The sequence below is a fragment of the Podarcis filfolensis genome (genome assembly GCF_964270895.1).
Source record: "Podarcis filfolensis genome assembly, chromosome: Z".
In the NCBI taxonomy this organism is placed as follows: Eukaryota; Metazoa; Chordata; class Lepidosauria; order Squamata; family Lacertidae; genus Podarcis; species Podarcis filfolensis.
Window position 1 is genome coordinate 2,693,922 of NC_139617.1, and position 12,640 is coordinate 2,706,561.

General features: G+C 45.3%; 2 protein-coding genes across 12 annotated transcripts in view; one reads left to right on the top strand and one right to left on the bottom strand.

Annotated features, from left to right (window-relative positions):
• Window positions 1-4,944, bottom strand: part of SLC6A14 (solute carrier family 6 member 14) — a 50,632-nt gene extending 45,688 nt beyond the window's left edge. The window contains exon 1 of the mRNA XM_083595416.1: window positions 4,374-4,944. Within this exon, the coding sequence (XP_083451542.1) occupies window positions 4,374-4,559 (186 nt within the window). The 5' untranslated portion in view covers window positions 4,560-4,944. The remainder of the gene's footprint in view (window positions 1-4,373) is intronic.
• LOC310754041 (uncharacterized protein) overlaps window positions 1-12,640 on the top strand; it is a 55,550-nt gene that overhangs the window by 18,793 nt on the left and 24,117 nt on the right. For 3 of the 11 annotated variants that reach the window (XR_014543551.1, XR_014543556.1, XR_014543557.1), the window contains exons 3-4: window positions 3,866-4,255; window positions 10,393-10,480. The exons of 2 other annotated variants lie outside the window; for them this stretch is intronic. The gene's annotated coding sequence lies outside the window, so the exon portion shown is untranslated. Of the gene's footprint in view, window positions 1-3,865; window positions 4,256-7,365; window positions 8,480-10,392; window positions 10,481-12,640 lie in introns of those variants that run through there. 6 more of the 11 variants (XR_014543553.1, XR_014543554.1, XR_014543558.1 and 3 more) reach the window with 4 other exon arrangements.

Genomic DNA, 12,640 nt, shown 5'->3' on the forward strand with positions numbered 1-12,640 from the left:
GGTGATGGCTGGCCTGGCGCAGTGGCTTCTGTGGCCCTGCCCAGCACACCCACACCCACACACATGCATGTGTCCCAGGTGTCAAAAAGGACGCAACACTGCTGGGATCCAGTCTGCTTAGATTGGAGACAAAGAGCTATGCTGCCATTTCGTTTTCCAGCTAGCCACAGTCCCACCCTAGGATTCTGTATGGCACTGCAGACACTCCATTGTGTCAGGAGCAAGGAGCCATCCCTGGAGGACACTGTACCCATCCACCAATGACACCAACAGCTGTCCAGAGTTCTGGGTGGGGTAGGGGATTAAAGGGGAAGAAATGCTGGTCTGATATGAATGATTTTTGGACTAGGGAGAGGTTGAGGTTTTGTTTATTAAGTAGAGAGTCTGAGTGTTGCTTTTATTATTATTAGGGTATGTTTTATATGGACATTATGGTCTCAACTTGCTGGTAGTTAGAAAGACAAAGACCAGAGTTGGGGGTTGTGTGTGCAAGCTAGAAGCTGGAAGCAAGCAGGCTGCAGTCTGGGCAGCTGGGAGGCAGAGCCATGCCTGATTTCTGCTGGAATCCAAGACTGTGGCTAGGGGAGAAACAAGTCCTTCTGGGGTGTTAATGTTGTGAGCCCCTCCATCATAGGCTCCAGTGGTATATATGTTCAAATAACCCATATATCATGAAGACACCCAGTGCCGAATTCACGTATAAGCTAAGCAAACTATAGCTTAGGGCCCCACTCTCTTGGGGCCCCCCCAAAAAATAAAGGAAAAAACCTGGATGTACATTTCCAAAATATAAGAAAAAAATAAATAAAACCTACATATTTTGTTATGTGCAAATGGCTTGAGATACCTATTAGGTCCATCAATTACCATATAGCATATATTCAACACAAAAACCAGGACCGAGTTGTTGTTGACAAAGGACAGCTGGACGTATAAAGGGCCCCATTACCTCCAGTCACTTTGGGCCTCATTAAACCTAAATCCAGCCCTGAAGACACCATAGTTGCCACTGAGCCTCATTCTCGAAGGAAATGTGAACCCTGGGTAAGAACCCCTGGAATCTTGCAACACTCAAGAGATTATGGTGGCCTGCAGCTATACTATTCAAGGGATTCTGAATACTATGAAAGCCAGAGTAAATAGGATGGCCTTTCCGTAAAAGAGATGAGGATGGGCAGATCTGCATAGCTTTCAACAACCTGGCATGGCTCCCCCAGATATTTTGCTTGGGGCTGATGTGAGTTGTCAAAAACATCTGGTTGGTGGAGCCTGGACTAGGGAAAAAGTGTGCCATGTATGGCAGCCTCCAGCAACTTGGTGCCCTCCAGAGGTTATGGACCACCATGCACATCAACCCCTGGAGGGCGGTAGGTTGGCAAAGTGTGGTTTGCAACTCTGTGTCCTGCAGACTCCATGGATATGTCGATAGATGCTATTAAACTACAGAATCTGATCTTTGAATCATTGATAAGGGAAAGGAACAACGAGGAAATGGAGATTAGTTTAGGGTAGGTGTGCAAGAGAATGTACAGACTTGCTGCCCCAGATGATAAGGAAATGGTGAATAAGGGTAAGGGCGTACAAAAAGATGCATTATCTGATGACAAAGATGATGAGACATTAACAGACCCCTCTCCACCAAGAGTGAGTTTGGGATGTTGTTGGAAAAAATAATATTTTCATAAAACTGTATTTTGGTTATTATGTTTTCTTTTGAGTCTATGGCCTAGTTAAACTGAAAGAGCCTGTACCTGCCTCTTACAGTACAGAACTAGCTGCTTTTAGGTACTGTAAGTAGCTAATGTCCGTTACAGAACATTGAAAAGAATAAGCTGTTAGAATCTAAGGTGCACAAAAAAAAAGAATCAGCTGCACACAGTAATTGTGATTAATCTTGAATTGTTTTGCAGACGGATGAAAGGCGACATTGGAAGACTTTTAACCAACAGGAAAATTAGTTAAAGTCTTAACAGAGAAAGACGCTGAAGAATGGTTAGATGTAATCACATGATATTATGGTGAGGGCTGATCTGAAGAGTCAAATGACTTTGACTGGTCCAGGATGGTGACACTGGGTTGCAACAGCTAAGATTGCTGTGATCGTTTGAGTATTGAATAGAAATGATGTGTGCAATCTGGAAGTGTAAAAACAAGAAAAACCCATGGCTTTGGATGTGGTTCTTTGCAGCCTCCTCCTTACTTTTGGGGCTGGCCCTGTTTGCATTTGTCCAGTCATACCTCAGGATAAATGTGCTTCAAGTTAAGTATTTTCGGGTTGCGCTCCGCAGCGACCTGGAAGTAACGGAGCACGTTACTTCCAGGTTTCGCCGTGCGCGCATGTGCAGACGGTCAAAATGACATCATGCACAGAAGCGGCAAAACGCAACCTGTGCACGCACAGACGCATGGACGCGGATTGCTTTCGTTTCAGGATGCGAACGGGGCTCCGGAAGGGATCCTGTTCACATCTCGAGGTACCACTGTATTTTAATAAAGGCCTATCTTCTCACTTGGAGCTTGCATCCTTTTCTTTTAGGTTTCTAGGAGGGATACCTCCAGTCTAGGAACCGCTTTTTAAATTTATCCAACAATGTCTCTGTGGAAGTGCCCCAATACGAGACCAGGCCTCTTGAGGCGTGGCCCCCTACCTGTGGAGTGCTCTTCCCAGGGAGAATTGCCGGGTGCCATCTTTGTACAGCTTTTACATGTTTCTGCTGGCCAAGGCTTTCAGTTAAGTAAGGGTTACCTCCTGTGGTGTTGCTCGTGTTTCCGTAGGTGGGCAGGACGTGGTCTGTGTTAGTAGGTTGCTAGATGAACATTTTACCTGCCATCAATGTTTTAAACTTAGCATGGCTTTAAACTGTTTTCAGCTATGCTGTGTTTGATTTCCGTCAAGTTATTTTGAGACATTTGATTGCAAAAAAGCAACTGATAAAAGTAATAAATAATAATATAATAATAAATAAAATCACTATAAAAATTATATACAGTCTGAAGATCACAGGGGAATCTTATATAAAACACTTAAATAAACTTATATAAAATATAAAGCTCTGTCTACTCCTCCTCCCCAAGAAACAAATATATACATTACATGTGCGCCAGACCAGGACAAATCTACAATGTCCAAAATTTAAAAATAAATTTATAAATATAGATACATTATTTCTTGCCCACCCTTCATCCCATCCCAGTGTGGATTATACCAACATATTGCACAGTTAAGAAAACAGGTAGAACTATTATAATGATACAGCAAGTAAAGACCATTCCAAGTGGAACAGAACAGTTATAGATGAAAGAGGGTCTCACAAAACAAGACACCTTTTCTGTCAAAGGCAAGGGTAGAGAGGGTCATCTCTTATATTGAAATCAGGCTCCATATACCTGCTGTGTATCTTGCAATGATGCCTAGAGAGAAAGATTCAGGTCTAGCTCTCTCTCTGATAATATAATTTTTAGGTACCCAAGTGCCTAAAGGAGTGCCTCTCCTAATACCTCCCATCTTGGGTCCTAGGATCAGAAGGGGAGACCCCAGTGGTGGTAGGTTCAGTGCTGCCTGCTGCCTGTTGACCACAGCAGGTCCTTCTCAGTGGTGGCCCCCCATTGGTGAAATGCCCACCCTGGTAAGGGATGTTTCTCTTCTTTTCCTCCCTTCTGTTAACATTCAGAAGGAATTTAAGAACATTTCTCTCCACCCAATCATTTGATGGCTCGAAGAAACTTGAAATTATTAAGTGTGAGGGTGTGCAAGTGTTTGTCATTCTTCTTAGATACTGTAATTTTTTAAATGTCCTGTGGTGCATTTGATTTTTTTTTATTTGTTTTGTTTTGTTTTTAATTGCCTTGTTTTCTTACTTTGTAGTTTGCTGTCCCCAGCTCCTTGGGGAGGAAAGATGAGACAGAAATTTAGTAAAGAAAGAAAGAAGTCAAATTTTGTCTTCCAGAAAAGGAGCCTGCCCCAAAGATCCTTATCACTCTTGGGAGCTGTGCTGTTCCAAGTGGAAGTCTAGGAACTGATGTGGGACAAGCCACACAGCAGTACTCACCAAATTCTAAAGGTGCTAGCCAGAAAAAGAATTACTCTGTGTTGACTTTGATGCTCTGCAGGAAAAAGGCAGAGGAGAGTCATTCAAGAACATGATGACGGCTCTTCATTTTGTGGTTTAGTATCTGGGCATGAACATCTAAGGTCCCTGCTCACTTGAGCATGAAGCAGACAGTGGTGCCAGGTGGAACATCATGTGGGCCCCAGGTGAAAAAACTTTCCTCTCATCTCAGCCCTACCCTCTGAATTACACACCAGCTTTTTGCTCCTGTCTGAAGCATGCCAACCCAGTAACCATATATAGGGATGTAAATCAAGCACCTACTTTGTTCCAGGCCTTAGCCTCTGGATCTGGCTCGCCAGTCCCGGTTCCTGAAGCATTATTCTGTCCTTTCTGGCTGAGGGTCCACAACCACAGCAAGCCCTGGTCCCACATTTTGGGGGGCAGAGCCTTCGTGCTGCCAAGTTCTGGACTGCTGGAGGCTAAGAGGGAGAGAGGGAGGCCCACCATGCACTGGGTGACCCCTGGGTGCTGAGAGTTGAGAGCAATGCCTGCTTAAGCACCCAGCTGATGCACAGTGGCTGCCGTTCAACATTCTAAATCCCCACCCAGTAAGTGGCTTGACTAAAGGATTGATGGCCAGTTCTAAGCATGGGCTTCTATGACCTTGGATCATGTTCGAGGGTTGTCTTTGGCAGGCGGGGCTTCATGTGGAAAACCCCCAGAAGATGTCCCATCTCCCAAGGAAATGGAACAGGAAATGCCCACACCACTAGGATCCTCTCCCTGCCACCTGACTCAGGTTCTGGCTAAATGGCACTCATGGCTCCCACTGGCTGGCTTCTTTGAAAAGCTTCAGCTGCATCTACCTTTATGACACCAGGTTTACCTCATTAGCTACTTCAAAATGAGCAAACAATGAAATTAGTCAGAGGGATGCCTCTGAGTGATGATTGGGTGTCCCTTCCTAACCTGTTGTCCTTATGCCCCTTTCATGAGGAAGTAAAATTGTTATTTAATGACACTGAGGGAATTGCTGTTCCTTCTTCCTCTAGTGCTTGACTTGCTAAGATCAACATTATTCTCAGTACAGACTTTCCACAGCAAACTTATTTTGGATGCTGGGTTTCTGAGCTTTCCATGTTTCCTCCAAACTTTCCATTTTATTCAGCAACATAACAGCATTTTGAAATTTTGCGGTCAGATTCATGGCTTTCCAAAGGTTCTGAGTGTGCTTGGGGGAAAGGTGTTTCCCTGTAGAAAGTTACAGTGCTTGTCATAATCACCAGTCCAACACAAGTCCACTTCACTCTCTTTCAAGGTATGCTATTCCTACCCTCTATTGCACAAGCCCCACTCAAAATGGGGATGCCCCAAATTCTTCATGTCCTGCATTGCACAAAGAGCACTTAGTTCAGGAATGCATCAAATGAAGCCATTCAGAACTCACTCCACCCTTTCATACCTGCCACCAGCTGTAGAGGCAAAATGTACAGGACTAACATTCTTTGGCACTTGTTTGAGTGACAAAGTGAATTTACCTTCTGCAGTGTAATGTGGACTTAGACATGAAGACAAATTAGTCATCTTAATTCCTCTGCACAAACACACACATACACCAACTCCATGTAATCTTACCTGCAGGAAATGTACAGCACAGCAGTGCCAAGTTCTAAGATTACCACACCTGACTTCCTCGTTTCCCTTGATGGGCACAAGCAGTCCAAATAGAACAAACATTTCAGGCCTCACAAGTCAAAACTTTGAGGCAGCAAAAAGAATACCATAGAATTCAGACTGTGATACAACAAAATACAATATTAGAAATAAAAACTCAGTTAACAAAAATACAGTGCCTAACACAGCACATTCCAAATGATAAAACAGGCAGAAAAATTACTAGGTGGTCTGCTAAGACCAGCAGCAATATTCAAGTGGTTCGTGGGGGGAGGGGGGTTGGAGCCACATTAAAAAAGAGAAAGTGTAGTGGTTAGAGTGTTGGACTGGGACCTGGAAAACCAGGGTTGAAATCTCCACTCAGCCATGAAGCTTACAAGCCTAACCTACCACACAGGGATGTTGTGGGGATTAAAGGAGGAGCAGTAGAGCCACATTGAGTTCCTTGGAGAGAAAACCGGGATATAAATACAGTAGATAAAAAAAGGATCCCCGGTTTATCCTGGACTCCTCTAGATGATGTTTAACTGAGCATTTGCTGGTGGGGTGTTTCATTGGTCAAACATTTGCCCATTCAATTCTCTGTTACTTGCCTAAATGCAGCAGCCGGCTTCTTTTTGAAGGTGCATTGTTGCACCAGGGTAACAGCACTTTAACCCACCTAAAGAAGGCAAACCTAAATCCTACTACAGAATTAAGCCACATTGGATCAATGGTCTTGAGCCCAGTGATTGTACCTTAAGAGTAGATAGTGGAGCTATCCACTGGGAACTAGAAAATCTTACAAACACAGGATTGCTGAAAGTGTTCTTGAGGACTCTTCATAATTTAGGTCCCAGGTGGGTAACATGCCTCCTGAGGCCCTCAGCCAAAGGGGGCCCATCTAGTCCAGCATCTTGTTCTTCCAGTGGCCAACCAGATGCCCTAATGGGAAGGGCACCCACAGGACTTGAGGGCAACAGCAAGTCTCCCCACTTGGGAGTCCCAGCAACTGATATTCAAAGGCAGATGGTCTCTGATCCTGGAGGGAGAACATGGCCATACTGGCTAGCAGCTGTTGAGATAGCCTGGTCCTCTGTGAAAGCCATTGAAGCTGGTGGCCAACACTGTCCCTTGGGGCAGCCAATTCCATGTTGTTCTTCAATTCCATGAAGAAGTACAATCCTTAGCATCTCCAGGCAAGGCTGGGAATGTCCCTTGTCTGGAACTGTGGAGAGCCTCTGCTAGATAGAAACCCTGAGCCAACTGCACCCAGAAACACGGGAAGCTGCCCTATACCAAGTCAGATGATTGGTGAATCTAGATCTGTATTGTCTACACTGACCAGCAGCAGTGGCTCTCCAGGATTCCAGGCAGGGGTCTCTCTCCAGCCCTACCTGGAGATACTGGGGATTGAACCTCAGATCATTTACCAGGTCTTCTACCAGGGAACTACTGTTGCTCCATTATGGACCAATGGTCTGACACAGCTGAAGATGGATCCATATGTTCTTCGAAACCTTTAAGAGTAGATCAGTATGCTTCCTAAAATGATATGTGCTTCCCAGAGAAGCCTAATCTAATGAAACTGTTCCATCTCACAAATGGAGCTGGATCACCTCCAGAATTCTCAAAGCTCTTATTATTGTTTTCCTTTCAGAAACTGTATTTTGTGTACTTCAAGTGACAACTTGAAAACAAATGAATCACTGAGGCCTGGACCAAACCACTGATGCTTATCTTCTTTGCCCTATGGAGGCTCACTTTGGGCAAACATGTAAATGAGAAACCCCAAATTAGTGTAAATGTGATGTCATTCTTTCTGTTGGTAGCCACCGACTATGAATCAACCTTAATCGTGTTTAGAGTAAGGGATTCTTTGGGCTCAAGCACAGCCTCAAGAAACCAGCATTTCCCTAGGTACTGCCGCTAGGATTCTGACTCTGGCAACAGCCCCCTGGACTTTTTGCAGAGAGGAGGGGGCTCAGTCAGAGAGAGGATATCTTGTCCAAGGGCTTTCTATAACCTGGCACTGACTGTGCAGAACACCTATGTTTAAAGCTTATTTAGCCCATTATTTTCTCCCAAAGAATCCTGGGAGCTGTAGTTTGTAAAGGATCCTGGGAATTGTAGCTCTGTGGAGGTAAACTATGCTTCCCAAGCTTCTTGGCAGGGAAACCATGTGATTTAAATCACACGGTCATTAAAAAAAGAAACTGTATAGATTTGTATAGAGTATAAGATGTAAACCATAAGCATCACAACCTGGAAGGATAAAAGTACAGAGATACAGCGCAGCTCCAAAGGGATAATAAAGTGTTAACTCATACAAAGGTTCCCTTTGCAAATAATAAAGATGCATAAAAATAAAAGTATTCTCCACCTTGAATTCCATCATTATTGAGAATTAAGGTTCTATGTGGTCTTAAAGGAACAAGACCTTTGCATATCATGGTGCCTATGAGAGCTCATCCTCAGGAGGAGTATTTCTGAATGTGCCAAAGCTGAGCGTTCAGGACCACGGAAAACAGAAGGTGCTTCAGTGCATGTTACATACAAGGGAACTTCAAGGAAGGCACAAGTGAAGTCACTCCAGGAGGAGACAGTGGAGCCCTCCACATCCTTTACCCTTGTACTCATGTGCCCAGGAAATGGCTGTTGCTGAAAGGCAACACAGGGAGAGCTGCACTGATGGTTGCGATGCATCCATAGTTATAAGTATGCTATAATCATGAGATTATTTTAGAATCTTAGCAGGTTTGTAATCTTAGAAATTGCCTTGGCTGTGACTATTATGAAATGACTCTGCACGTCTGAATTTGCCACTACGCTACTGCTTCTGAGTTAACGTCAGACCAGGCTGCTAATCACTTTCAAAATACGTAATAATAATAATAATAATAATAATAATAATAATAATAATAATTTATTATTTATACCCCGCCCATCTGGCTGGGCCTCCCCAGCCACTCTGGGCGGCTTCCATAGAAACCAAAAATACAGTAAAATATCACACGTTAAAAACTTCCCTGAACAGGGCTGCCTTAAGATGTCTTCTGAATGTCAGGTAGTTGTTTATCGCTTTGACATCTGCTGGAAGGGCGTTCCACAGGGCGGGCACCACTACCGAGAAGGCCCTCTGCCTGGTTCCCTGTAGCTTTGCTTCTCGCAATGAGGGAACCGCCAGAAGGCCCTCGGCGCTGGACCTCAGCGTCCGGGCAGAATGATGGGGGTGGAGACGCTCCTTCAGGTATACTGGACCGAGGCCGTTCTATAAGATGAGAAGTTATGTTGTACGAATGTTGGAATTGATATATTAAAAAATTAATAAAAATGTATATATATGTGTATATAGATATAGATAGATAGATGATAGAATTAAAACAGAGAGAGTAGTTAGTTTAGCTGTGAAGTGTCATGTCCTGATGAAAGTTCAATTGAAAAAAATAATCAAGAGAGAAACCAAATTAAGAGATTAAAAGAAGGAGCTTTTCATATTCACAATGTCATACAACTGGCTGGTTGATGAATGCTGGTATTTTTAGCAGTTGCCTGTGTTTTCTGTGACAGTTGTAAAACTTCTCCCTCTCTCATGGCAGTAGACCTCAAGGTCACACAATGAAACTGACTGAGAGTAGATTCAAGGCAGGCACCGTGAAGTACTTCTGCACATGACACATAATTAATGCTTGGAATTTGCTGCCCCAGGAGTCAGTGGTGGCCACTGGTTTAGATGTCTTTAGAAGGGGACTGGACACAATTGTGGAGGAAGATAGGTTATTAGCTATTAGCCAAGGTGCTGCATAAAGCCTCTATGTTCAGGGAGGTGTGCCTCTGAATGCCAGTTGCTAGGTACAGTACTAAAAACAGGGGAAGTCCTGCTTGTGGACTTCCCAGAGGGATCTGGTTGACCGCTGTGGGAACAGCTTGCTATAGAATTGTATGGTCTATTATTCATACAAAGATTTATTTCCCATGTTTCTTGAGTTTAGGTACCACCCAGCGTGGCTAAAAAGAGTTAAAAGGGGCAATATCATCCCACAGATGTTCTTCCCTTAGAAGAACAATACAGTGGTACCTCGGGTTAAGAACTTAATTCGTTCTGGAGGTCTGTTCTTAACCTGAAACTGTTCTTAACCTGAAGCACCACTTTAGCTAATGGGGCCTCCTGCTGCCGCCGTGCCACTGCTGCGCGATTTCTGTTCTCACCCTGAAGCAAAGTTCTTAACCCGAGGTACTATTTCTGGGTTAGCGGAGTCTGTAATCTGAAGTGTCTGTAACCTGAGATACCACTGTACGATAATTCTCAGGTCAGTCATAAAGTTAGAATCTATGCACAGAGGTGAGGACAATGTTGGAATAGGGAATAAGCCTCATGTTTCCTATGAGGGCATTCTAGGAAGCAGGTAGAATTCCAGGCAGTGAAACTCCCATTCTCAAACAACTTGTGCAATGTGCACAATGATTTGCATTATTGGAAAGTTTTTGTGAACCATGTTGTAAGCCCAGAAACCCTAAAGAATGTGGATTGGATTAAAGGTTAGGGCACTGCCAGGGCTGGCGATGAATAAGCTGCACCTTGGCTGATCAAAGGATACCACATGGAGGAAGCTCAATATTCATAGACAGATTTATCTAGCATAGCTTCCTCCTTGCCTGAGATGCTATTTATATTTTTTGCACACAGGAGATTTTGACACAAGGAAGCCTTCAAACGTGAAGTTCCCCATCAGTGTGCTCTTAAATGACAGAACCTCAGGAGATTTCTGCACTCAGTATGTATGTGTGTGAGCGAGCAGTGGCAGACCATGGGGTCTCAAATTTCAGTGACACCCTGTGCAGTGCCAAACTTCGCGTCCCGATTCCTGCGCTCAATTCCAAATAATAGTTGTGGAGACCCTGCAGCTCTGTGCACAGTGCAACCAAACTGATTGGCTCCCCAAAATCCACCTCTGGAGATATTTCTCCAAGTCCACTCACCTTCTTAGGTGGGGGCTGTTGCGGGCTGTCATGATTCTGGCAGCAGAGGCCCTGCTTCCTGGGACACTTCCCAGGCAGGAAAGGACGTCCCTGGACTGAGCTTGCTACCTGGGAACTGGATTCATCCTGCTCACACAATTGGCCAATCGAGATCAGGCTTGGGGTGGTCCACTCCTGGGGGGTGGACCCAACCAGGCCTGTTGGCTTTTCTCAAGTCCCCTCCTAGGGGATTTATATGGGGCCTTTGGCTGGCCTTGGCAGCCACTCCTTTGCTGGATCACCCTCCCTCCTTATTTTTCTGTTGTGTGTTGCATTGAATGGCCTTGCCAGGGATATTGGCCATCACCATATTTGGCAGCAGGTTGGAATTTTCCCATTTGGCTAATTGGCTGCTGCCATCTGGTTTTCTCCATCCTTGCAGGCAGTTTAGGCATTGGGTAGGCGTAGTCTTGGACCAAGCGGAAGTTGTAGCCTCTGCTTGCCCCTCCAGAAAATGAGGTATCGCATTAAAAGGATCCAGCAGTGATGCTTCTGTCTGGATGCCCAGGCATGGGCTAGGTCCACAGCTTTTCCTAAGTGCAATCCAGAGGGGCAGCTACTTCCTGATGTAGGTCAAGAACTCCCTCCTGGTGACCCCATATTAAGTACTTGCAGCAGGTGGGCTGGAAGAAGTGTGGTCTACCCAATGCCTATGCCAAACCTCTTACAGCTGTAGTCGATAAAGTTGTAGCCTGATTTGACCCAGACGCGCTGACTTAGGCCTCAGATGATGCTTCCAGGGTTGTGGAAGGGGTGGGGCAGTGAAGTTGGGGTGCACATCCGCAGCTGCAGCAGGCCCCAACAAAGGCCCCGTGGTGAAGACAGAGGCCCAATCCAGTTGCCACTGCAGGGCCGGAGAGCTGGAGGTAAGGCAGCAGGTGGCAGCGGGAGGAGGCCGGGCACCCACAGTGAAAATTTTGTGGGTGCCCAGGCCCCCCTGCAGATGGCACCAGTGATTTGATGAAAAATGGAACTTGTCGGTTCTTATTATTTACAGTTTAAGATGTTCCATCAGATAGGGATGCCTGGGAACGCAAGGGACGTTCAGGGGTGCAACGCTCACATGACATAATTTAAGAGGTTCCTCCTTTACCTGCCATAGGCCAACAAAAATGGCACAAAATAGGGTGAAAGCTTTCAAGTTCACCCAAATAATTTTATTATTTGTACCCAACCCAGCTGACTGGGTTGCCCCAGCCATTCTGGGCAGCTTCCAACAAATTATAAAAGCACAGCAAGACATCAAACATTACAAACTTCCCTATACATTTATACCTTGGGTTGAAAGTGCTTTGGGTTGAGCGCGTTCAAGTTGCACTCCGCGGCAACCCAGAAGTAACGGAGCGCGTTACTTCCGGGTTTTGCCACTCACACATGCGCAAACGCTCAAAATGATGTCATGTGCATGTGCGAAAGAGCCAAAACGCGACACACGCATGCGCAGACGCACCATTGCATCTTACATTGTGTTCAGGATGCGAACGGGGCTCCAGAATGGATCCCGTTCGCATCCCAAGGTACCACTGTATAGTACTAACAATGCAGTTCTTCTGGTACCAATGTTATATGGTCCTGGTGGTTGCTCCTTGTCACCAGTCTAGCTGATGCATTCTGGACCAGTGATAGGTTGTGAGTCACCTTCAAAGGTAGCCCCAAGTAAAGCACATGGCAGTAGTCCAAGTGGGAGATAACCAGAGCATGCACCACTCTGCAGGCAGGTAGGGTGTCATTCTGCGTACCAGATGAAGCTGGTAAACAGCTGCCCTGGACACAGAATTGACCTACGCCTCCATGGGCAGCTGTGAGTCCAAAATGACTCCCAGGACTCCTGGTCCTTCAGGGGCACAGTCATCCCATTCAAAACCAGGGAGTCCTCCACACCCACCCGCCTCCTGTCCCCCAAAAACAGTATTTCT